The sequence below is a fragment of the Silurus aristotelis genome (assembly GCF_946808225.1).
Source record: "Silurus aristotelis genome assembly, chromosome: 9".
NCBI classification, from domain to species: domain Eukaryota; kingdom Metazoa; phylum Chordata; class Actinopteri; order Siluriformes; family Siluridae; genus Silurus; species Silurus aristotelis.
This window is the reverse complement of record NC_139582.1, coordinates 19,856,252-19,883,848: the sequence shown is the minus strand read 5'-3', so window position 1 is coordinate 19,883,848 and position 27,597 is coordinate 19,856,252. Positions and strand designations below refer to the sequence as shown.

Sequence of the window (27,597 nt, the reverse complement as noted above, 5' to 3'; positions counted from 1 at the left end):
AATAATAAAAAAAATTAAATGCTACTTTACTTTTTCATACAGAATTTGGGAAGGGGACTGGTGGTGGTGTTGATGTTGTTGAGGACAAGGCAATACCAGTAATTACTCATGCAGAAGCTCCTGCAGACAGTTTGGAGATTTAAATATCTCTGGGACATCACTGTCCAGCTTGCAGATGACCTTGTATATGGCCTTCTTCCAGGAAGGATCAACATCTTTGCCTGCCACAATAGCATTGAAAAACTCCCGTAACGTGATCTGTGCCACTTCCAGAAATCGCTCCGGAACCTGCTGATACAAACAGAGGCAAGGAGACAACGGCATTAATAAATAGATTACGCTTAAATCCTGTGTCCCAAGTAACCAAAACAAAGCAACACAACGTTGAATAATATTCCAATAAGGCAAAAGGCTCGATCGTTGTTCAGCACATAAGATGGATTGTAATCTGTATACAATCTAACCCTAACCCAGTATATAACAGAACACGTGTGGAGTTCATTTCACCACAGATTGTTACGTAATGTGTAGAACCAAACTTTCTGGATTACTTTAACATTGCTTTCTCAATCACTTTTTCTCAATTCATGTGATATAAAGACAATTGCTCTCACGGTGTTCCATTAAAATCAATCTGCAGAAGCTTCCTTAATGCTTGCCGCATGTGCTTTATGGTACGATTTGAACCACACGCCAGCTATTTATTCATCTTTTCAGTTATTCATTTGTCTTGGTGCAAAGACACAAGGTGCTCATCTGTCTAGGGAGAGCATAGAGCAGTGGGTGACACGTTATAACCAAAGCCTATGAACTGGCTGAAGTCCTAGTCCTGCTCTGATGTGCCTTTACTACACAACGGAGACGTGTGCTGCTTCAGGTGGTCTGTGTTGAAGCTAATATCTTCTCCACACAGGAAATAGTACTCTACTTTGCCTTTGTCATTTTTTAATTCATTGATTGATTCATTTATGTATTCATTGATTCATCCTCAGTAGCCACATTATTCTGTTCTTATGGCCATTATATGAAATATCTAGTTAACTATCCAGTCCGATCTCAAGGAATCACACATAGCTCGCATAGACTCTTTTTACATTTTTTGTAAGCACTTCTTTTATTTTCTTTGCTTGTTTAAATAGCAATCGTTTGAAATGAATGTAAAATGGTTTTCGGCTTTAATTCTGTTCAGGGTTTGTCTGTTCCACAGCTGGTTAATCAAAAAACGATATACATTTTAGAAAGTCCCAGTAAAACTTTCACTACAGAGTTTATTACATATTTCCAGATGCTACTTGGGGACATCCTACTATTCACCATATCTTACAATCCAGATTTAAAAACAAACATTTTGTACATTTTCCCCTTTTGTTCACTATGTATTCTGATTAAACCATAGTATCCATAATTTGCTATAGTCATAAATAGTATAACACAAACGAACAGAAAAGTTTCAAGTATAGATCATTGTTACAATATGCAATATTACATTTATTTATCCCTGATTTTTCAAGGACTGTAAAATGATTTCATTCTTGTTGAGAATTTGCAGGAAATTCTCTTCCATATGATCAGAATTCTGGCAACTCTATGAATATGTGTAGAGTCTCTGACAAAAAAAACTTTTTTTATACACATTTATCTGTAAATAGTGATGACGCTGTATTCTGATTCTGTGCTGTAGAAATAAAATCAAGCAGTTGAGTATTTGTCCCACCCTGCACCCTCACCAGATATAGGAATAAAGCATAACCATTCTGACCCTCGTTTTGCATAAAATGTTTTCGATACAATCATGAGGTATAGAAGACCCCGAATTAAGGGGTTAGTTTTACCACTATCACTGCCTGACTTCTGATTACGCAGAGCTAAACTGAAGCATTGCTGTACATAGGTAATCTAACATTGTGAAAAAAAGTGCTCAGGGTCCAACTCGGTCACTTGTTTGTTTCAGTGGTTCTAATTGTATTACTCTTTTTATGCATGTATTTATACTCTAGCTTACATTTTGCACAGTTCTGTACAAAAGAAATGTCAATGGCATGAGTATTTGGGGATAAAATTTTGGATAGATGGAGAGCGAGAGAGAGAGAGAGAGAGAGAGAGAGAGAGAGAGAGAGAGAGAGAGAGAGAGAGAGAGAGGTTTATCTCCTTCCTATTGATGAGGTATACAGTCTTCAGGGTCCTTTGTTTGATTATACTGACTGTCCCCATGCTTGGCAGTACACAATAAAGACTTGACATAGCAGCCAGCTTGCCTACTGTGTTCTGCAGACACTCATCATGAGTGTCAGGACATACCAAGGTTAGTGGTCACTGGGACAGCTCTTGTAGGCAAAAGGCTTGCCAAACACTCTTGGCTGATAAATGAATGTCACATAAAATGGGGATGGGGCAGAGAACAGCTCCATCCTCAGCTTTCATCCGGCTGTGGGGTGGGTAGGGCTGGGATGGGGTGGAGTGGAGTGGGGGGATCACACCGGTCTTTAAACATGCTTCCCTTCATAAACGAGGCTGAATCTTATGCTGAGGCGTCTGCTTACCCGGTGACTTAAGTGCAATAATTACATGAAAATAGAACGACTACACTTCAAAATATTTTCAACAGAATTCTCAGACCAATGTGAAATGTTGTAAATGCAAATCAACCAGCTACAGCAAGAATACAGACTTAAAATGCAAATAATACGACACGAAGTTGCTCAAAGCAGGTGTACTATCTAAATGTACACACACACACACACACACACACACACACACACACACACACACACACACACACACAAAATGAGGATATGCCCGTCATTCTAAAATAAGGGTCTCTCTCAATTTTTATGAAAAAAAAGTTTTATAAGAATACTCAAGTTCTAATGAGAGGAATTTAGAGAGAGAAATTTAATCACATTGAAATCAGTATTCGTGTGTAAATGTGTCATGATAACTACATAAAGCACATATTTTTGGACTATACAAGTGAAATATTTATCTATAACAAATGTCTCAGTCATAGAGTATATAACAATAACCTCTATTCTTCTGGGAAGATGTTCCACTAGATTATGATATCTTCATTGAGCTGGCTTATACACTAGTGCCATAATTGTCATGATAGAACAGGTTTGGGTCTTCTAGTTTAAGTGAAGGACAAATTTAATGCATAAAATAGTGTGTCTCCAACTTTGTGGTAACAGTTTGGGGTAAAACCATATACGGCTGGAAAAGTCCGGTGTCCCAGTACTTTAGATTTTGTTGCACGCTCGCTATTCCTTTTGCTCCATTTCTCCATGAAAATTCACACTGAACATATTTTAGACTCACGTTTTATTCAGCTGTGTCTCTTTTTCAGAACAAAAAGGTGTCCTTTCTTTTTTTATAACAAACTCTGTGTCTGTTTACTTGTTTGGTAGAAAGATAAAGCCACTCATTATAACCCCCCCCCCACACACAAACACAAACACAACACACACACACACACACACACACACACACACACACACACACACACACACACACACACACACACACACACACACACCTATACCGACTATGTCCCTATTTATGGTAAACCTATTCATTTTAACCAACCCAATTTGTACAACTGTGACTGGTCACTGCCTTTGCAAACAGTCACAAAAAAATCCCCAAAAAATACACAACACTTCAATATAAAACTAGGTCTAGGACTAGGACTTCAACGTGGATTTTGAAGCTGTGAGGTATTAACACTACCCCCTGTATCACTCCTCCTGTATTGTTCAGATTGAACCATTTGCTCCTTAATTATTTCTCATTAAAGTTCAAATTATAAATGGCAGAGTTAAAAAAATTTACAAAATTATATACATATTGTCATGTGGAAATGACCATAGCATCAGATATAAAATATTATACGATTTAGACATCTCAAAAACGATAAGTGAAAGGTTTTGAAAATTAAGAAAGTGATGGATTTATTTGGATTTTATTATAAGGTATTAAATTTCTCTAAAGTTTCAAGTTTTGACCCCTTGCCTACTGCTTAAAACATTGCATCAGAAGGTCAAGGGTTCAAACCCCAGCACCGCTATCTTCTCCACGGGCACTGTGTCACGTCTGACCCTGCACTTTGCCCCAGAATTCCAAACAAGCTGAAATATACGTGAAAGAAAGAAATTCACTTAAGTATCATGTGAGTGAGTGCGTATAGAAAATGTAAAGTGTATGTACAGTATATATAAAATGGCAGTCGAATGCTGCCTATGAAGCAGAAGTCAATGCCAAGGCGAAAAAGAGTATTGTTTTCCTTTCTTGACTGCCTGGCTTGGAAGAAGGGAAAAAGAAAAAAAAGAAAAGAAAGAAAGAAAGACAGTATGAGAAAGGGGAGGGAGAGCGTGTTATTCTTGTCACAAAACCCTTTGTCTGCATCTGCTGATCGCTAGCCTCTAGCCAGCAGCATTCTTTAACTGTTTTGTCACCTCCTCGCCTCTCACAGATCAGCTGTTGTGCTTTTGTTATGGCTATTGTGTGGAAAAAAAGGCCCATGTGACCTCTGGGCTGTACTGTTAAATTGTGCGCCAGGCAATTTCACGTCCGTATTTCATACTCCCTCATGAAATTTGAAAAAGCAAAAAAAGTACGTCAGGGGCAGGTTAAGCAGGTCGCTGCGAAGGTCTCGGGGAATCGGAGCTAATTGTCTTTAACAGGGCCACATTGTACCCCGTGTATAAGTCATGCTGCCTGACCCACTGTTCAATCTGCGTGTTTTTCATGCTGTTAGCTTGAAATGTGGTTGTTTACATCAGAAACTACAGTCACCGTCTTCTGTCCCAATCACTTTTTACTCGGTGCACAGATCTGGGCTTTGCAGCTGCCTCTGATCAGAGTACACAGAGGCCAGTGTATGAAAAGCAGCGTATTCTGTCACCTCTCCGCTGAGAAATGCAAGATGAGAAGCTGGGGGAGGAGTACAGCCCCAGCACTTCAACCATGTATTTATTCACCTTGCAAGTGTGCTTGGCCTCTCTAAACAAACGCTGCCTTCCCAGGTCCCTTTGTTTACTTGGTAAATATTGATTGATGAGTGACTTAACTCCCAATAACTGTCAGACGAACCAATGTCTGCATGATCAAGGGAAAGAGAGGAGTAATGTAGATGGTGTGTTTTATTCTGAGGTCCAGATAAGGACCAGATCAGGTACACTGAACCAGTAAAGGTTATAGATTAGGAGGTCTCCTTGACTAGTATTTGCATTACCGTCTTTTTTTTTTTTTTTTTTACCTTTCTTCTTTCTCTCTCATGTCCCCAGGTTCCCTGGATTTATTCAATGTTTTTCCCCCAATGGCTGACTGCCTGGGGTTAATTATTAAAGAAGATGACCCTGCTTTCTCTTTCAGTCATATACTGACTGGATTGTTTTTACACACACCTCAGAGAGTGTTCGGGTTGACCTAAACTGTTATAAAGAAATATATCTTTCAGCTTTATATTGAAAGATAATCTTGTCTGGAGTGAAGCCATTATATTTCAGCATAATCTGACCAGGTGTAACATACACCTAAGCTAATGCTACATTTAAATAGAGTCCACCTTTGGCTGTATTGAGATCCAGTGCCTTTTTTAACCTGAGACAATAGGCAAATAAAAGCCAAGACCTCAGCAAACAATTGTGTATCACCACGGTGCATTTTTATGAAACACGACAAAAATATGAAAAATATTGGAACTACGCAGCTTCCACAAATCTTGACCCCTAAGAGAGAAAAATAGGAACCGGCAATGGGAATGAAGGCAACAGGTATCGAGTTATGATAACACTGAACCAGGAAACAGGAAAAAGAAAAGAAATTTGAATCTATTTTATCTGCAGAAAGAGATGCTAAACTCGGAACTGAAGTGAAGTAAGGACTTAGTGTGAGCATTAGTCAGATTTATGTCGGAACAGACATTAATAGGGTCTGCAAAACCCCAAATGCAGCAAATTATAAATGTGCTTTGATTATAAATCACACAACAATTTTCATTTCAATAATCTTCCTTCACAGTAAAATATGGGAATAACTGAGCTACATGACAATATTTAAATTGATCCGACATAATTCTGGTAAATGACCTGCAATGTAACACATGATCTTATTATGATGACTCTTCTTAAACCAAACATAACTATTAAACCAGCCTGTTTAATATTGTTTAGGTCCTTCTTGTGTTAAAAAATCAGCTGACCTGTCCCGACCTGGACTCCATAAGACCTTGAAAGGTGTGTTGTGGTATCTGGCACCAAGACGTTAGCAGTAGATCTTTTGAGTAATGTAAATTGCGAAGCGGGCCTCCATGGATCAGACGTGTTTGTCTAGCACATTCCAGAGATGCTCAATCAAATTAAGATCTGGGGAATTTGGAGGCAGAGTCAACACCTTGAACTCTGTCATGTTCATAAAAGTTTTCCTGAACAATATTTTTGCAGTTGCACTGAGCTTCATCCTGCTGACACTGCCATTAGGTAACACTCTTACCATGAAGGGATACAAGTTGTTTAGGTATGTAACATTAAAGTAACATCCACAGGAATTCCAGGACCCAAGGGTTTCTAAGAAGAACATGGTGCTGACCATCACACTACCTTAACTGATTGCTTTCTTCTCATAGAGAACCTACTTTCATTGGTCCATGGTCCAGTTCTGATGCTTGTACACCCTTTTTAGGAGCTTTGGGTGTTTAGGATTTGGGGCTTTCTGACTCCACTGAGACTATGCAGTTTTGCTAAACAACACACTATGTTTTCTGATTCCTTCTATCACATCCAGCAAGTTCTTGAGCAGAAGGTAGGTTTTAACAGCTGCATTCCGGGAACTCACCCCAAGATATACTGTTCTGGACATACTATTACCAAGTTATCTAGACATCACAGTTTGGCCCAAAGTCATTCAGATCCTTACGCTTGCTAATTTTTTCTTCTTCCAGCACATTAACTTTGAGTACTGACACTGAAACAAATACCCAAATATAAACAAATTAGTCTGGTTTTATGTCAAATGCAGTATTTCTCTTAAATGATTAACATGGCAGAGGTAGAGCAGCATCTTCCTGGAGACAAAACAGAAAAAGAACGCCGGGTATATATTTTTTTCTTTTTGCACCTCAAGGGCCTGTTTGTCAGAAAGTAAATAGATGATTTGCTGTCTGTCTGAACCAAAGAAATAAAAGCAAACTATCTGTACCATATTGACTTGCACAGCATCATATTTTTTCCATTGCATTGTATTGCATTGAATGGCATTGTGTTGAACCAAATCGAAATCAGATCGCACTGCATCGTGCTTGGGTGATTCGTATTGCATCACACCGGTAGCTGCTTCATATGTATCTTTCATGTATCGTATCATTGGCTATGCATCGAGAGCCAACTCGCATTGGCCTCACTCAGAAATGCAAATCCCTAGTCTATAAACATGACCATAACCCATGTGGCAGATACACCCGTAGCTCTTTTTGCTTATCCTTTCTTGCCTGTTCCAGAATATATATATATATATATATATATATATATATATATATATATATATATATATATATATATATATATATATATATATTCATATTAATATTCATATAGAAATAACTTTTCATCTTTTACAAAAATGAATGATTAATAATTAAGGCCAATGCAACAGGTGACAGGCAAGAGGACAAGAAAAGCTGGTGGCATGAAGAGAGAAACAAAAGAGGATCATGAGGAGGAGGGGGAGGTGTTGCTGATGTGGAATAATTTATAATTTCGTTGTTTTACGATAGGACTGATCAAAGACTCATACATTTATGTGCTCTGAAATAGTGTACAGGTGTTTTAAAATAAGGAATTACCGAGAAATATTTATCTACTGTAATGTGACACTTGTGTGCATTTGCATTATTTTTTATTATTATAAGCTGAGCGTTTGGGGGGAGGGGAACCGAGCAGTTTAGGAAAGGAGAAGGGAATTTGTGGGAGAATTTGTGTACACTCAACTGGCATTGAATGAAGAGCTGTTAACTATTTTCTAGAAGGAAAAACTGGACCTTCCCAAGACCTGTCATGAAAATGTCCTCTTATTTTACTGGCACCCTTTGAACTGCTCTGGTCTTGCTCTGGAGCTTTTAAATAGTGCTCATGATGTGATACAGCAAGTGTGAAAGACCTCAGCTGTCTGGCCTGAAAATAGCTTTTGGAGTAACAAAGCTGAATTGTACAGGAATTCGGTAATGTGGAATTAAAAATTCTCCTATATTTTTCCTGCTAGATACTATCCCGCTTTATCATTTTGGATTCTGAGCAATTTCAGGTTCCTATATTATGTTCTATGGGTTCAATCTGGGCTTTGTCTAACCCATATAAGGACATTATTGTCTTGAGGCCAAATCTAGTTCTACAGTTCGTTGGTCGTTTGCTGAAAAGTGACCCTTCACTCAAGGTGAGGTCGTATACACTCTGGAGCAAGTTTTATGTTAAGGACATCTATGTATGTTCATGTTTGACATCTCAAGGCCTTTTTATCTCGGGTTACTGACTTTGACTGGATATAGAACTCCTAGGGAGAGTACTAGTGTTTTCAACCTTCTTCCATTCCTTTTCACATTGATTAAACACCGGGAAACATTTAAACCATCAAAAATGGTTTATGCCTTTCACAAAATTAGACAGGAGCTTGGTAACGAAGATAAAGATAAGTACATTTTGGGTATAAATTCTATGAATAAGGTTAAACATTCAAGTAAAGTTATGTGAAAAAAATAACGTATTGTGATATGGTAGCAAGAAGACCCTTTTGACCATACAAAACCGCTTGTCATCCAAAGAACACCATGCTTACAATGAAGCATGGTGGTGGCAGTATCATGCTCTGGGGCTGCTTATCTTTTTCAACAGGATCTAGGGATCTCTCTATTCAGGATAATCTAGTCAAGGAATCCGAGATAACTCCAAATATCAATTAATTTTTGCAGGAAACTAAAGAAAACAACTTCAATTTAAAGTGCTTACAATCTGATAGATCTGGGGCATTTATGCAAGTTTGAGTGACTAACAAAATTCAGGTGTGATATCTCGGTTTATTGTGACCGAAAAGTGTACTGCATTATAAAAGAAAAGGTCCTTTAACATTACAATACCTTGCTTAACTATTTTTTCATTAGCTTTACCTTCCTTTGAGACTTTATACCATTTCCAAAACCACTCTGGCTCATCAAAGCTTGGGCTCCACAAGACCTCTGAAGGTGTCCTGTGGTATCTGGCAGCAAAATGTTAGCAGCAGATCCTTTAAGTCCTCTAAGTTGCGAGAAACGGTTTGAGGAACATGACCAAGAGTTCAAGGTGTCGACTCGGCCTTTAAATTCCCCAGATCTCGGTCCAATCGAGCGTCTCTGGAATGCGCTGGACAAACAAATTCGAACCCTGAAGGCTCCACCTAACTTACAGGACTTAAAGGATCTACTGCTAACGTCTTGGTGCCAGATACCACAGCACACCTTCAGAGGTCTTGTGGAGTCCAGACCTCAGAGCTGTTTTGGTTGCACACAGGGGACCCACACAGTATTGAAAGCTTGTTTCTCCTCATTTCTTTTTGAGGATTGCATTGTAGGAACAAAGGAAGAGAATAAAAAGGGTGAGAAATGATTACAAGTGGATGAAAGATACAAGGAACAGGTGCAATGGAAAAAGAAAAAAAAAACAGCAACCAACCACAGTACATTACTATCAGACTGACAGATTAAATAAAGTTCAGACCTGAACACAACATCAAATATATAGGAATAATTAGCAAAGCAGAACTTTGCAAGTGTTGACTTGTGTAACATTTCTTTTTACACCACGCATGATGTGCGTGTCTAAGATCTAAGCTGCAAGGATATGAACACAATGCTCGCATGTCAGCCAAGTCCATCTTTCTATATTCGATTTGCATTAAAGATTAAAAAAATTTCCCTGGGTGAAAGAAAAAAAAAGGAAAGCAAATCAGTGGTCTATGATACAGACCTGCTTGCACACCTGCTCAGCCTGCTCTTACTATGCAAATCATTTTCTCCCTCACTTCGGCTCCTCTCGCAACAACAGTCTTATTCACGGGAGCATGCGTTTTCTTCTCGAGCCATGCAAATTCTACATCCATGTATGCAAATAAGGAGTGCCTCCCCTGCATATGTTCCTGTTTGCAAGAATATTCCTAACAGAATGTGACTTTGACCTGCTCAGAGGGAAATGGGAGGGATGCGTGGGATGAGGGTCAGTATGTTCTTATCAGACTTAAATAGAGTTAAATATTTGGTTGTGAAAGCCAGGCCAAACTCAGCCTAAATACAATCTCTCTCTCTCTTTCTTTCTCTGCACGCATGTGTTTATATGTATAAATATAATGTGTGTGTATAATCTATCTGATCTATCTATCTATCTATCTATCTATCTATCTATCTATCTATCTATCTATCTATCTATCTATCTATCTATCTATCTATCTATCTATCTATCTATCTATCATCTTGACTGCTGTAATCTTTCTATTAACTATAATCGCACGATATTGAATAATGCTGTGCTCTCAGGCGGCTAAGCTAAATATCCAAACTCTTATAGCCTGAGCTGAAGGTGTACTAAATGTTATACTAAGGAATCAGTCATAAACAGATCAACATAAACAATTTTGGATTTAAAACCAGTAAATTATCCATTGATTGGATAATTACTGCAATGATTAATATGTTTAGCTGCCAACAAGTTATTTAACCCTGTTTAATGATAGGCTTCTCATTTCTTGGAAAACCATGTCGGAGACGCGTCCTGTGATCGTGGAAAAGATTTTACAATGTTTGAGAAAGGGGTCAAATCATTGGCCTGCATCAAGCAAAGAAATCAATGAAGAAGTTTTGAACACGCTTTATTAATTATTATCCTTATAGGTAATGTATGTGGAAAACACAGCTTTGAAATGCTTCTGCATATAAAAGTCCACAAAATACTGATGTGGTTCAGGCTTAGCAAGTAAAGTAGTTGAACTGTATTCTGAGTACATGTCCTATTTTCATGTACTTGACTGAAGGCATAAGTCGATCATTCGACATCTGTTTTCGTTTGGTTGCTATTTTCGTGGTCCTAAATGACATACACTACACTGACCAGGGTGGAGCAGCCCAACACGGGGTACATTGTATCCGAAATGCTGTGTTTTATACTGAAAGCCACTTTGGACCATAAATGACCTTGTCTTGGGACAAGTCCAAGGCAAGTGCGCAAGGCCTGTCCCAATTTAACAACTGGGTTTTGTGCATACTCACAGTTAAAGTCACATCATTAGATGGTAGGCTACAAAACACTCTAATAAAGTAATAAAATATTACATTATACCTTCACATAATGATCATGATAAACAGTGAATTTTGAGGGGATAGGCGACAGGGAATTAGTCCCTGGTTGCAAACTTGATGCATTATCAACTACAGATCATAACATATTTAATAGGCTCAATGAGCTGTGTATCTAAATGACCATCAGTTTTTGCGGTGCAAACAATATTTGCACCGGCTTTAAAACATACAGTAAATGTCAAAGTTGTTTATTTAGCATTATTTATTATGGATATAATCTATAATTACGAGTTAGATGGCCTACGTATGCTGATATGTGGTGTCTTATCTTTAAGTAATTAATTTGTGATCCTTAAATATCATTCTTACTGTTCAATCATGTCATTTCCTCTGCGATATTTTTACTGTTTTTATTTTTAGAACATTACGAGATATTGAAATATTGTCAGATGTCCCACTAAACGTATCTAGACTTTAAAAAAAGCGCATGTGCACCTGCACTGTAATGGACAGAGCTTACCTCAAAGTCATTGGCCTTGTTGTAGTGCATGTTGAGAGCACGGTAGAGCTCGCAGTCTCGGCTGACCGTTAGTTCCTCCGTGCCCGTCACGCCGTCATTTATGGCCTGCCGAGCAAACTTCTCCATCTGGATGTAGTAGAATTCACGGAAGTTGCTAAACCATTTGATCAGCTGGGACGTGATGCAGCGGTTAAACTTTGCAGAGAAAACAGGGAGAGAAGAGTTTTTCAATTTATTGCAGGACTAGAGTATACGGACAAAAATGTGTCCATTCAAATGCGAATTATGCACATTTAGTCCCCATTTGCTGTTATAATAACCTCTAAACATCTGGAAAGATGTTCCAGTACATTTTGGATTGTAGTTGTGCTGAGATCTGTGCTCAAGGGTATTAGTAAAATCAGGGACTGATGTAAAGTGAGATGAGGAACCCTGGGGTACAGACAGAGTTTCATTTCATACCCAAGGTGTTCAACAGGGATGAGGTCAGAGCTCTAGAGCAAGAGATCACACTCTGTACACAGGGGCATTGTCATGCTAAAACAGATTTGGGTCTCCTATTTCAGATAAAGGGAAAATATAATGCTACCATATCCAACAGCATCCAATACAATTGTGTGCCTCCAACTTTGTGGTAACAGTTTAGGAGGAAAAACCACATATGTATGTGTCCCAATACTTTTTGCTATATAGTGCATTTGATCATAATACTTAAGTATTAATACTTATAGTACGCATTAATTCAAATGAGATTCAACCCGTGTCCCAGAGGATGACATGTAAGCACATGTCTTCCCTCATTGGTAGAATGATCAGGGTGTTTAGAGGCAGAATTCCCAGCACAAATACAAACACTTTAAGTGGATTAAATTATATTTGTGCACAGTCTACAACTGTGCATTAGTTTACACCGCTCCTGACATCAGCACCTGACCTCTCTACTGTTTTTCTAAATTTACATAGCCACACCCCTAAAATCTATTGGAAAGTCCTCCTGGTATAGTGTAAAAACCTGGAACGCGATGGTCAATAAACTTAAATTGGTGTGATGTTTGGGTGTCCAGAAACATTTGGCTTTATAATGTGAGCTTGATGTTATTTATAAATGTTGAAGCTTGTTGTCGTATATATGTTTGTAAAAATTGGATTTACTTCAACAGACAAGATCATGGCAGTAATCGACTAAACAGATTTTACTAATGAAATACACCACTGAAATAGAAATGGATTGAATTAAAGCCGAGCCATTGTGAAATGAGGCGATTGCTGTGTGAACGGCTACTCCTGAGTTTTTCCAAACAACTAGTACTTCAGATCAGAGATGGCAAAAGTACACACATCCTTCACTCAAGTAGAAGTACAGATAGTCATGTTTTAAAAGACTCTGGTAAAAGTTAAAGTACCGACTATACTTTTTACTCAAAGTTGAAGTAAACATGTATGAGCTCTGACATGCACTTAAGTAAAAATATGTATTATATTAATACAAAAGAATTTCATATTTTGTTATGTAATGAATGTATCCAGGCTGAACAGCCACCATATAGAACACAAGTAAAGAAAAGATGATGATGATCAGGTGATAAAAAATTTCTCTTTTCTCAGTCATCTTTACATCACTGACTCCCTCTGTCTCATCCACGTTAGCTCCATACTTCTTGCTGCCTTCTGCCCTGCTCACTGTTAGCTTGTGATAGCCATTTCCTGCGATAGCCAGGAAATGATACACCAGTGATTGAAAATCCGCGTAATGACAGGAAATAGGTTGATGGGCTTAAAAAGGTGCCCAATGCAAAGATAATATCATTATCACCAAATAGATTAAAACTAAAGTAACGAGTTTGGTGTGAAAATGTAAGAAGTAGAAATGACAGATATTTATGTAAAAAATTTAATGAGTAAAAAGTAAAAAGTTGTCTGTAAAATAAATAGTGAAGTAAAAGATTGACACCAGAAAAATCCGCTTAAGTACAGTAACGAAGTATTTGCACTTCATTACTTCCCATCTCTGCTTCAGACTATAAATACAGCTCAGCTTTTTCAATTAAATATCCAGAAAACCTAAAAGAGCTAAACATATCATATATTCTATAATTGTTAAACCTCTCTCCGTAAATGTTCACTTGCGCACTCTTCTCGGACTATTAATTAACGAGTTGAACTCCGAGATACCTCTGCCTCGAAAAGTCTACTCCGTCCTGTTACTCATTTACATGCTTTATATACTCCTAGCAGAAAGAAAATCTACTATTTTACATTGCTATGATTTTGAAACATTTCCATTCCAAAATACAAATTGTACAACCATTTGTTCTTGATACGATGCAATGGAAAACATATGAAGCTATATGGTACAGATAGTTCGCTTTTTTTCTTCAGTTCAGACAAACAGCAAATCATCAGTTTAGTTTAAATGCCTTCTAATGCGTGGCCCTTTCACAAACAGGACTCTGTCATGCAAATTGCTTAAATAAAAAAAAAATCAGGCTTTCTTTTTTCTGTTCTGTTACCAGTAAGATGCAGCTCTACCTCTGCCATGTTAATCTATATTCTATGCGACTCTCAGGACACGCCTCGGTCTCCGTAGTGTTGCGATACGAGAACGTCCTCGAGAAACAGTTTAGCGAGAAGAAATCAATCTACATAGAAAATATTTGTCACAGATTATGATCACTTTCTAAACAATAAAAGTATAGCACATCTACTGAAACTTTCTTTCGGCTTCTCCCATTAGGGGTTGCCACAGCAGCCCATTCGCATGTTTGATTTAGCACATGTTTTTCCTAACGCAACCCTCCCCATTTATCCGGGCTTGGGACCGGCACTAAGGCTTGTGCAACCCTAATGGCTGGGGTTGGTTCCCTGATCGTGGATCGAACTTGGGCCGCAGCGGTGAGAGCGATGCATCCTAACCACTAGACCACCAGGGAGCCTTATAGCACATCTACTAATAATTATATATAAATACATCAAATGCCAACTTGTATCCGATGCACACTTTTTTAAATCGATGCATTGTTAACTTTTATGCCAAATCAGGAAATCTTACCATCTCTAATGTAAATGGTAATGGTGGACACATGCAATATATAAGATATATTAATACTTTTCGATATATCATTAATTGCATTAACTACATTAGCACTATTTCAGTGCACTATTTCGATCTAATTTCTGCATCCTGACTGTGTGTAAAAGTTGTTATTTTTCTACACATAAAACCCATTCAGATTCTGACCTGCTGAACTCAGGGCTCCCATTTTTCCTCCTTACACATACACACACCCTTGTATTACAATACAAATGATTAAACAAAAGTACTTTTTTCTCTCTTTTCTTTGTCAGATGCAATGGTCTCAAAAAGGAGTTAGTTGATGTTTCAAAAGGGGATTACATAAAGAGAAATACAGAAAAAAAAGGCATTCAAGGTGTAAAATGCAGCGCAGCCAAATTTGAATGCGCCGGAATTTGAAACTCGGCACATTCAGCCCTCAATTCATGTCGTCGGCCTTGAACAAACAGACACGGGACGAAAATGAGGAATGTAAGCAGGGATTTAAAGATAACTAACTAACTAAAAAGAATTACATTAAGCTATAGATATTTCCGACATGAAATAAAAAAAAGGAAAATGAATATATGCTGAGAGATATAATTCAATATAATATAGGTTTGTCTCGATACAAAGGTTTTCACTGGTATGCTTGCAGTTCTGTCAAGTTTTCTTCCTATATGCTCTATTTATACTAGACAGACTATTTTTATCTTTCTGATCGAAGAAATCCTGATGTCTTCTACAGGCTTTGTTTAAACAGTCTCTACCCCTTCAAATATTTCCAATAGAACTGACATTTTAACATCTCAGGATATTATATAAATCATGCTATTAAGGCACCAACTACCTGGACACCAACTCAAAAAAGACAGAAATGAAAACGGATTTTTTTTTTTTGTGGCCACCAGTTCGGTTTCCAGAGGAGCTCTCACGTCTTCTGAGGCATATAAAATAATAAAGTTTATGGAAGATTTGAGCTCTGACCTCGACCCCATTGAATACCTTTGGGAAGAATTAAACAGTAAATTTATTTTTATATATATATATATATATATATATATATATATATATATATATATATATATATATATATATATATATATATATATATATAATTATATATATATATATATATATATATATATATATATATATTATATATATATATATATATATATATATATATATATATATATATATATATATATATATATATATATACAATTTATATTAATTACAAATTAATCGTTTTTAATCATTATTATTTGTTCAAAATGTACCTTAAATTAATACAAGTTTTTAATACTCTAATCAACATGGGCATGGACAAATATTGATGCTTTATGCAAATGTATGTTTATTATTGGTGAAACCAAACCCAACAAAGAGCATAAAGACTAAATATTCTTGTAAATGTTTCAAAGTAATTATGGTGTTTTAAATTATGTAAATCAGCAGGACACCAAACGGAACGTGTTTCCACCCGGACGGTTTTAATTGCCGCATGTGTGCATCATAGCGGATTTTGGCGCCTGATTTGAGACGCACATCAGTAAAAAACTTTTAGTGATTAAAAATACATTTTAATTCATGAATGAATTTGTGTTGAAGAATTAAAACGTTTTTTTATATTTATTTATTTATATTTTTAAGAAAAACGGTCAAACAACAATGCGCACTGCATTTATTGCTTGTTAATGAATGTATTGCAGTTGAAATAAATTTGCGATAACGCATTTTTATATATATATATATTCACATATATTTTTTGACCTTTTAGACACATTACGTTTAGCAATATTGATATTCATATTTATGTCTCAAATTCGCATAGAAACTTACTGTTATTAGACATGAGTCACTCTACATGTATCAGAATAGCTTCAAAGAAAGTCAGAGAGAAAAGTATTCCATGTTTAACATTTTGGTTCTTCTCCATTCTGAAATGTGTTCATACTTCATTACGTAACCCATAGTTTCTCAACCTGATTCATGTTGAACTGTTTTTTATTTTTTATATTTTACCAAACCAAACTTGCTATTACAAAGGTGACAGGTTGCCCAATTTTGAAAAAGCAATACCTAAAAAAGAGAACTACATTAGTGTTAGTACTAAATGTAAATGTGCTCTTGTGGTGGTCATTGTGTAGATATTTTGCTCTTACAGTGGTCATTGTGTAGATATTGTGCTCTTACAGTGGTCATTGTGTAAATAATGTGCTTTTGTAGCGGTCATTGTGTAGATATCGAGCTTTTGTAGTGATTATTGTGTAGATTTTGTGCTCTTACAGTGTTCATTGTGTAAATATTGTGCTCTATTACTGGTCATTGTGTAGCTATCTGGCTCTCGTAGTGATCATTGTGTAGATATTGTGCTCTTGTAGTGGTTATTGTGTAAATTTTGTGCTGTATTAGTGGTCATTGTGTAGATATCTGGCTCTCGTAGTGATCATTGTGTAGATATTAGACTCTTACAGTGGTCATTGTATAGATATTGTGCTCTTGTAGTGGTCATTGTGTATATATTGTGCTTTTGTAGTGGTCATTGTATAGATATTGTGCACCTGTAGTGGTCATTTTATAGATATTGTGCTTTTGTAGTGGTCATTGTGTATATATTGTGCTCTTGTAGTGGTCATTGTGTAGATATTGTGCTCTTGTAGTGGTCATTGTGTAAATATTGTGCTCTATTAGTGGTCATTGTGTAGATATCTGGCTCTTGTAGTAATCATTGTGTCGATATTATGCTTGTACAGGGGTCATTTTATAGATATTGTGTTCTTACAGTGGTCATTGTGTAGATATAATGCCCTTGTAGTCGTCATTCTATAGATATTGTGCTCTTGTAGTGGTCATTGTATAGATATTGTGTTCTTGTAGTGGTAATTGTATAGATATTGTGCTCTTGTAGTGGTCATTGTATAGATATTGTGCTCTTGTAGTGGTCATTGTGTAGATATTGTGCTCTTGTAGTGGTCATTGTGTAAATATTGTGCTCTATTAGTGGTCATTGTGTAGATATCTGGCTCTTGTAGTAATTATTGTGTCGATATTATGCTTGTACAGGGGTCATTGTATAGATATTGTGCTCTTGTAGTGGTCATTGTATAGATATTGTGCTCTTGTAGTGGTAATTGTATAGATATTGTGCTCTTGTAGTGGTCATTGTATAGATATTGTGCTCTTGTAGTGGTCATTGTGTAGATATTGTGCTCTTGTAGTGGTCATTGTGTAGATATTGTGCTCTTGTAGTGGTCATTTTATAGATATTGTGTTCTTACAGTGGTCATTGTGTAGATATAATGCCCTTGTAGTCGTCATTCTATAGATATTGTGCTCTTGTAGTGGTCATTGTATAGATATTGTGTTCTTACAGTGGTCATTGCGTAGGTATTGAGCTTTTGCAGTGGTCATTGTAAAATATATTTTGATCTTTAACTATGATTCATGTGGAAGTTGTAAAATGAAGCTACAGGACTTTTTCCAGTCATTTATTTCTGTCAGCATGCCATCACACTTTATACATTTTTTTTTTAATTAATTAGTCCTGCACCTCTTGTGACTTTATTCTACGTAATGAGTCACTAATTTATGCACAATTACCTAGCATACATACTTTTAGCTCCATAAAACACACGCCACCCCGGTTGTTCCTCATTATTAATTTTGCACTCGAAACTAATTGTTCCCAGCACCACAGTGTTGTTTCAGAATCATTTAACATGCAATTTATTAATAAAGGCATGACCTGGAAAAGAAGACAATGTAATTAAATTGTCTTTAAAAGCTACGTCCTTCTAAAAAAAGATTCACCCACATGGAATGTTCTAACAATATGGAATGTTATTTGAGGACAATCGAACGTAATATTAAACACGTGAACATGGCGCCATTCATTCATTAATAATGTCTAACCTTAAAAGTCCTTAAAAACATCCCAACCACCTTAAGTTTTAATGCAGGCACAAATTACTTTTTATAGGGAAACACATCAAATTAAAAATTTGTATTATATTTACAGCATTTTCATTTAGAATTTATATAGTACATTTAACTGCATTAAATATAGAAAAATAAATAAATGCACACCTTAATGGATCAAATGCAATTTAATGGATGATGCCAAATACAAAGTATAGAAGCAAACTGGTAATATATATAATTTCAATAGTATAATATTTTAGTTATATATAATTTTTGTAAATAATAAACTCAAATTAATATTTTATTTATACTGATTTTTAAACTGTGCAATAACAATAATAAACGTTTGGGCAATAACAACTGTGCATCTGTGCAATAACAACAATTTAAATAACCTAGTGCAATTTGTTTGTTTGTTTGATAGTGTAACTACTATAATTGTTGTATTTATTTAGATTTTTTTGACTCTGTTTCCTATTTGCAGATTTTTTGCTGCTGTATTATGGAAATTTCCCCAGTGTGGGACGAATAAAGGTTTATCGTGTCTTATCTGATATCATTTTTTCTTTTTAATTATCATATCATTTGACAACAAAGGATTCCATTCCACTTCCTTTTTTCAGAACCATTTCGTTCTTCATTATCAGTTTATCAATGGGGTTAAAAAGAAGTGCACTGGGACCCATTAAAAGATTAGAGCTATTACATAGCTGAAAGCAAGTGAATGAAACCCGGCCCTTCGGTCTTATAATATAGCCTTCTGTAATATTTACATACTGCAGGAGATCAAAGGCAGTTATTAGAGTTGGTGGAAGAAGAGAGTCGACCATCTGTCCAGGCCTCATCGACATGTGCATGATAATGTGGCGAAATAGACACTCACCTTCACATCGGAGAAGAACATTTTCAGCATGTTGGAGCTGGGATAGCGTGTGTAGAAGAACATCAGCTTGGCCTTCTTCAAGTGGTTCGGAGATAAGCCTTCTTGGATTTGCAGAATCGGTGGTCAAGGAAAGTGCATTTATGTATTACAGAAATATACTATATATTGACATACAAAAAACTATGTAGAAAGGAATGGATTTTGGGTACTTGATTAGATCACGCTAAAGAAAAAGATTTATAAATTATAAATAGTACTAACATTTAATGGTCAATCAATAAAAAAACGAATAATTTGAAGGTTTCTTTGCCCTCCTGAATCCAGATTGATTTGGTTGACAAACAAATAGGCATTGTGAGGACTCCCCCAGAGGAGTCATTGCTAAACAGAGCTATCTACCAATTATATTTCACTCCTAACAACCAAACAAATCTTCGCCCCCCTACGGGCTCTTGGCCCGGCCGATGTGTCGCCAGCTCTTCCAGCTTTAGCCACATCTGTGATATAGTCTAGCCGTGCCATTTCGTTGACAGATTAATGGCTTTATAATTTATTAAAATGAAGATGCATGTGGGGCTAAATCAATGGACCCATGCAAGGTCAATTAAGAGGTTTGATCAGCCAGTAGGCCTGCCTCCTCCTCCTCTTCCTCCTCCTCCTCCTCCTTAGAATGTGAAGTGCATCCACTAATTTAAGTCAAATTATATTGTCATCATTTCCCCTTCAGTCTGTTTTATAATACAAGTGTGAAATACCACAAATCGCAGAGAATGCACTACAGCCACTAATAAGACCATGAAGATCTTTATAACTACTCAAATCGACTTTGGTCATGGGAGTTCTTCCTCAGTCCTGCCGTGCGATCCATGTTGACCGATATTCTCCTTGTACAAGGAAAAGAGGAGGAGATGTTTCCTCCATTAGGCTGATAGGAAAGACTAAAAGAGCACAATCTTCACTTTTCTGCCATCTGTCATAATGTAGACAACAAAGACCAGAACGACAAACGGCTGGGAAACGGGATGAAAGACTGAGAGAAGGAGAAAGAGAGAAAGCACTCTGAGGGCTTATTGAGAACCAGGGCCCCTCAAGTGAAGACTTTTCTCAAAGCATTTAAAAAAAAAAGGGAGAGAGAGAATACAAAACGGCTCATATCAGGAGTAAAAAGTGCTAGAAAACATCCCCTTATTGGCTTAATCTTAATTATTCCTTGTTCCTTTCATATAACATGCATCTGCAAACACCATACAAAGAAGCTTAATTAATCGCCAGGGTTTACCAGACGCCAGTGTAATCACCTGGCTCGGTCAAGTGCCACCGAGCTTCATTTCCATGTCTTTCACCTACATAATCTGAAAAAAGAAAGGATTTTAATCTGAAAACAGAGAGATTTAAAAGCCTGTTTCCCATCCCTACAAGGAAACCTCTTGTCCTTACAGCTGTTTCTAGGATACGCAAATATGCGCAGTGACAAAACAGCAGGTAAACATTACCCCACTCGGGGTAACACAACCCACACCGCAACCAAGGTCAGCCAGGAAATAATGCAAACATGAATATGAAGTAGTGTGTGTTTGTATGTGCGTGAGGGAGTGTTGAAGGGTGGCCGCAGCGTATAGACAAATGAGATGCTACAAAAACAGCCAAGCTCACGGGTCATGAGTCTTGTCTGAATGTGGATTTGGATTCATGGCATTTTCGTGAAACCGAGACTATGACTTCTGAAATCCGATCCCACTGCCAGGTGTAAGGGGAGAAAACATAGGGACGATCAAATCCATAAATTAATGGTGCACATCTGTTTGTCAAGGCGAACGGCTCGACTGCTCAAGGTAGCAAAGATAAATAAATAAAACAAGTAAATAAATAAGCAAGCAAACCCCTTTTTAAAAAGAATTAGGTCGGACCCAGATCACACCTCTGATGCTGATAATGATGTCTCCTATTATAATAATGAATACAAACTAAAATGACCAGGTATGGTCATTTATTACATTTTTTTTCCTTCCCCTTGTATATCCTATATATCCGCTATACGAGACTTAAACGACTAAACGAGCTAGCGCTCGTCGTTCACGCAACGGCTGAATTCAGGCCAGTCGAGTACTTCGACATGCAAACTGACTTCAACACTCCATGTTACTTACAAGCGCACCATGTCCGAGCTGTTCTCTATATGCAAATCTCGCAAAGGAAAACGAACAAGGCTGTTATTCTTGAGATGCAAAAGAGAGACGTGCGTGACAAAGAAAATAGTTCTGTCCGGGATAAAAAAAAAAGCATCAGATATAAGGACAAATATGCATAAATATGTAGAATTGGGCAAAGAGTATAAAAGTATAAGAGAGTATAAAATTTTTTTTTTTATCGATAATTAAAAAGTAGAGTATTCTGTCATCTGTTTATTCTTATAGCCAAAGCTTGTTAGATATATAGCAGCTTTAAAAAAAAAATGAAAAAAAAGGGGGGGAGGATAAAAGATAAACAGCTACCTGCAAACACCTGTTCTCATCTGGAAAAAAAGAGAAAGATGAAAAGAAAGGACCTGCTGCCAGGCAACAGCTATTAGTGCTGCAAGTGCTTTCGACTATAGCAAGCTCTTCATGATCAGAAAGAATACAACAATTTGCAGATATTCTCTGAAGCACTAGATGCGAATTAAGGGGAGGAAAGCGCAGTAAAAATAAGGGTTTACAAATTTTTTCCGTGAAACAAAGAAGAAAAACAAAAAACAAAAACAAAAAAATGCCCATTCACTGACTGATACGATTTTTGTCATTTTTCAAAAACACGAGACACTAAGATCTTTTTGGCAAAAGGCTCCCACTTGGCCTTTTTACTTCCTGGCTTTGAAATCTGATTTGCTTTGAGCATTGATGTACAAAGTCTTCGCATGGCCTGTGATGAAGAGGGGGGGTATTGTGAGTCTCTCTATGATAATTTGAGAATAGAGAGAGAAGACAGGAGGTATGTTTGTCAGGGTGAAGCTTTTCAGCACTTGCGCCCTTGGAAGTGCACACTTGAAAGCCCCCGTGAAGGGACACGGGATTTGAATATACCTTGAAATTCTTTTAGACCAATTCGTCGGTTTTATCTTATAAATATATTTAATCGTAATAACCTTTTAGAATCTATTTAAAAAACAACCCAAAAGACATTTATGTAGACATCAATTATTGAGAAAGGATATTGTACTTCCTGAATATGGAGAGATATCAGACAAGTCTTGGAGGTCCCCACATTCTGATTTGATGAGAGATATCGAAAGGCCTTCAGGGTTTCCTGGGTGCATTGGTGAGATTGGACGATGGAGGCTGAGGTGACTGGATGACATCTTGGTCCGTAGGCTAGTGGTTTCTCTAGACAGGTCCATAGACTCAGGAGAAGACCTGTCTTTGCTTGGATAAGGCCCACTTGGGGCACCTAGGGGGCTTTGAAAAGGATAACCCATAATATGAAGGGGAAAAGGATGTCGGAAGGATGGAGGACTAAACGCCATGGTCGACGATAATGGTGATGAGTGAAGACCGGGGTGGTGGTTTGAGGGTGTGGGTAGAGATCCAGGCTGGTCTGTGGAGTTCTTTTTAACCACTAGAGGCAGGGCCTCGGTTTGGTCATTTGAGCTGGGGACTCGCATATTGCTAAACGAGTTGAGTGGATTAGGAATGATGACGTCACTGAAACACTGTAAACGCTGGTTCGTGGCATGAAAGTTCGGATTCTCGCGATTCACCACAAATCGGTCAGGGGGTGTCTGGATGGTCGGGAAGCCCTGAGGAAGTGGATATGGAGTTTTTACAAAGACCTTTACCACCGTGTCGACCACTTGGGTCATTGCAGTGTTTAGTTCCTGTTTCAGTGTTTCGGCTAGTTGTTTCCCTTCTGCGTGCATGGACATTGCCTTGTGACCTTTGCTTCGAGAGCCATCCCGTTTAGGTTTCTCTCCATCGGTCATTACGGTCTGCTCACAAATAATGGCCTGGGCCTGGTCCAAGAAATGTCCCGGATCCAGGTCAGACATCTCATTTTCGGAGCGGTTCGTAACCGAGTCAGAGATATGATTGTCCAGTCCATCGGAATGCAGGCTGTCCTCCGAGAGGTTTCCGTCTTCGTCATTCTCGGAGTCGGTGCTATCATAGATCTGATAGAACTTCTCTTGGAGCTGACGGAGCTGTTTCTGCATGTCCTCGAGCTGAAGCTTGAGATGTCGACGCTCCTCGTGCTTTTGCTCTTTGCGAGCCGAAATGAGTTGCTGGAAACTCTGTTGCTGCTGGGGAAGTTTCTGCTTGCGCTTGTTTTCCCTGTAACTCTCTCGAGGGCTTAGGGGTTGGGGCGCCCCGTCACGCTCGGCCTCACCTAAACGGTGCGTGACATTCGGAGAGTGGCTCATCCCGCGGATTATGTTCTCCACTCTGGCACGCTTAGCTCTCAGATGCTCATCCGTCAACCGATCGATGTCGAATTGTGCCATGGAAGGCCTGCTGAAAGGGGACAGACACTCCTGAGGACTGCCCCGGGACGAGGTGCTGCAGGCGTCCTCCTGGTGGATCTCGGACCCCGACCTGGAGAGGCCATTGCTCTGAAAGTCTGGTTCGTTTGCCCCGTTTTTGGTCAAATTGTTTTTCAGCAGCTGTGAGATGATGGTCGCTCCAGGAAAGGACACCAAGGTGTCTTCATAAGAGCTGGCACGCTTCAGCAACTTGTGAAGCACGTTGGACTTCTCGCTGTCTGTGTGCTGCACCACTGAGCGGTTGACATCCTGCTCAGCTCCGTGGGGATTCATGGCACTAAAATTGCTTGCTTTTATATGTGCTAAATCTACAGACACAGTACCTGCAGTCCTTTTCACTCCAATGTCAACTCTTCTTCTCTTAGTTTGTCTAATTAAAAGGGACGCGTTGTCATGGTCCGGCATCACTGGAAATGTTGTTACGCCATTTGAAAAGCCTGCCAGCTGGACACAGCTTGAGAACTCTGAGAGACAAGTGAGGGGGGAAAGAAAAGAAAGATCAAATATTATTAGGGTAAAGGGTTTTTTCGTGTATAACATGACATTATTGGAAATCTGGGATACATGAATAATCCCTATTATCACAATTAGTTTTTTAGCATTACGTATATTATGCGTTTTGAACATGAAGGCAAGTTTGTAACTATAAAGACATTGTAAACTCGAGCATTCTTATAGAAACAACTCAAATCAATTGGTTGTATCATATTATAATCCCATTGGCAGTTAAAATGGTCTGTAAAGCACATTATCTCACCTCTATTTACTTTTCAGGTTAAAAATTCAAATTTCTTTAAGCATATCAAAAGAAAAAAGTAATATTTTGCATTGGATTTTACAAATGGCATCAAACACGGCATATAACTATTAAATTAATTTTTTAAAAATTCAGTAAAAATTCAGTGTTCTTCATTTTAATTTCCAGTTTAATATTAATATAGTCATTAAATGATTACATACATACATATACATACATATATATATATATATATATATATATATATATATAGCCTACGTATTAATATTGCTGTCATAATATTATTTAACCAACCCTATTTTACCATAATATTATTTAATCAGTCCTTTGAAACTTATAAGAACAATGTAAACCCCGTTACGATCCTGTATTAAAAGAAACTAAAATTGCACCGAGTCCAGAAAACTGAACCTGTTTATAAGTTGTGTGTGTGTGTGTGTGTGTGTATATATATATATATATATATATATATATATATATATATATATATATATATATATATATATATATATATATATATATATATATATATACACACTTCCCCAGGCAAATATAGAATTCATACATTGGTATTTTGAAAAGTTCTTTCCTATTTTTTTGTATTTGTGGTGGTGAGGATGTGTCGAGGATGTGTGTGTGTGTGTGTGTGTGTGTGTGTGTGTGGGGGGGGGGGGGTTAGAGGGGTGGTGGTAGGTGAAAGATGTCAAACAAATCACCTTTCATTTATGAACAAAATATAAAAAAAAGGGTCCAAAAGTGTCGTAAATCTCCAAACAGGAAGCACATGTGCACAGTTTTTACATGGTCAGCTTAAATCGTTTCCACCTTCAACGCATCATCTCTGAGCAAACACTTTCTGTGCTGGGAACAAAACAAATGAACACCTGAGACCCGCAAAGCTTCTCGGCACTCAGTTCCTCGCGCTACTTTTACGACGTGCGTAATGACGCACCAGCCGACAGCAGCATAAATACAACAAAGGTCGTTTTCTTGTGGGTTTTTTTTTTTGCTTGTTTGTATGTTTGTTGGCACACATGCAACCTATCCGTTTAAAGTAAAGCGAAGCAGCAAGAGAGCGCATGAAAACCTGCGAAACGCGCACTTCGCGTACGCACAGAAAAAAAGCGCACATGGACAAATTTGCGCAAAATTATATATATATATATATATATATATATATATATATATATATATATATATATATATATATATAATTTTTTTAAGGCAAAATAGATGGATTGGACTTTCAAACGCCATGTGTTTCTTTTCATTGCTCTAATTTGCAGTAACAATAAAGCGACTGGTTAGATTTGAGTTAGAAATCATCCGCTTTTGATAAAAAAAAGAAAGAGATCGACAAAGAGATAAAGAGAGGGAACTTACACGACGCCACGAAGATCTGAAAGGTCCGAGCTTCTTTGGAGGAGTGAAACTGAAGATTGATAGGACTGCTTCCCAAGCCTGGAAGAACGGTGTAGTTTCGAAAGAGAGAGAGAGAGAGAGAGAGAGAGAGAGAGAGAGAGAGAGAGGGGAGAGAGAGTGTGTGTGTTTGAGCGAGTGAGCTCTTGTGCGCCGCTCCTCTTCTCTACCTGGAAATTGTCCGTCTCGGCGACCACCAGCGGGACCGCAGGCTTTTGTCGCGCTCGCATCCACCAAGATGCACTTGAAGACGCGAATAAAGGAAGCAGGAAGACGCCTCGCGTCATGATCGTCGTGATGCAACGAGTTCAGCCACCAATAAGAGCCGGGCATTGGATTTTAGAGGAATTACAAAAACGCAGAACTTCTCCAGCCAATCATCCAAAGGCACAAAAGAAAACACGGCGGTAATTGATGTAGTATATTACTTTTTTTTTTTTTTTGATTTTTTCTCAATGCAGGGTTTTTTTTCTCCTTTTTAAACACTTGTTCACTGAAAATGCTCTGTTTTTACGCATGCGGGTTTGATCACATTTGGAAACTTTCCAAATCAGTCCATGGTCCTGAAAGAGCCGAAATATTTCGTTTCCATGCTGTTATATTTAATACAAGTAAATAAATAAATGGAAAAAAACAGTTTTGGGTCAATATATTGACATGATACTGAAGGTTTCTATTTAAACTTTATGAAAACATATTAATAACCCATTCCCTTCAGGTTAATGTCGGATTACTTAAAAACTCCGACTTTTTTGTTTTTGTTTGTTTAATTTCGACGCTTCATTGAGGTTATTAGTGACCGCTGTGTTGAAGCCCAGTGTTTTCCTAGAAGCATTTTCTTACAGCCGAAATAGTTCACATACCGCGAATACCTTTTTTAAAAAAAGATTTATTAAGTAAATAAAAAATACGCATTGAAAAAAAATATCGTTTTATACGTGTATTTTTAAAATCGACTTATTTGTGTTACCTGTTTGCAGAATCAACCTTTTGCACCCTTTTTTAATGAATAAAATAATTCAATTCACAAAAAAAAGCTTTAAACTTTTTAAAAAATGTTCGCATTTTTTTCCCGCAAATTGAACCTGAGCATGCTTTATCACATGTACAATCTTATCAACTTTATATTTAACTAATTAAAATGTAAACAAACAAAAACAACAACAACAAATCCAATAAACCTTCTGTAACCGATTTGACTTTTTTTTATTCTCATTCTCC

General features: G+C 37.5%; 1 protein-coding gene and 1 long non-coding RNA gene across 4 annotated transcripts in view; one reads left to right on the top strand and one right to left on the bottom strand.

Moving 5' to 3' along the window:
- On the bottom strand, positions 1 to 26,761 carry prox1a (prospero homeobox 1a). 2 transcript variants are annotated; one of them, XM_083550451.1, is made up of 5 exons: positions 26,341 to 26,761; positions 22,882 to 24,664; positions 19,691 to 19,799; positions 11,829 to 12,023; positions 1 to 291 (listed from the first exon to the last, which is right to left on the bottom strand). In XM_083550451.1, the coding sequence occupies exons 2-5, from the start codon at positions 24,603 to 24,605 to the stop codon at positions 103 to 105; spliced, it is 2,217 nt and encodes a 738-aa protein (XP_083406577.1). In that variant the 5' UTR covers positions 24,606 to 24,664; positions 26,341 to 26,761; the 3' UTR covers positions 1 to 102. The 2 variants fall into 2 exon arrangements, with proteins under 2 accessions (XP_083406577.1, XP_083406578.1); XM_083550452.1 differs by having other exon boundaries at positions 3 to 288; positions 26,341 to 26,756.
- The window catches only part of LOC310731142, a 109,584-nt gene continuing 108,637 nt past the window's right edge, over positions 26,651 to 27,597 (top strand). For both annotated transcript variants that reach the window (XR_014535069.1, XR_014535070.1), the window contains exon 1: positions 26,651 to 26,783. This is a non-coding gene — a long non-coding RNA (uncharacterized lncRNA). The remainder of the gene's footprint in view (positions 26,784 to 27,597) is intronic.

Bases quoted from the DNA above. Each gene is read 5' to 3' on its own strand.
- prox1a (XM_083550451.1), bottom strand. From the start codon at position 24,605: ATGCCGGACCATGACAACGCGTCCCTTTTAATTAGACAAACTAAGAGA. The intron at 19,800-22,881 runs AATATCCTTTCT...ACCGATTCTGCA, and splicing joins TCTCCATATTCAGGAAGTAC to AATCCAAGAAGGCTTATCTC. The intron at 292-11,828 runs GTAAGCTCTGTC...TGTTTGTATCAG, and splicing joins ACAAGGCCAATGACTTTGAG to CAGGTTCCGGAGCGATTTCT.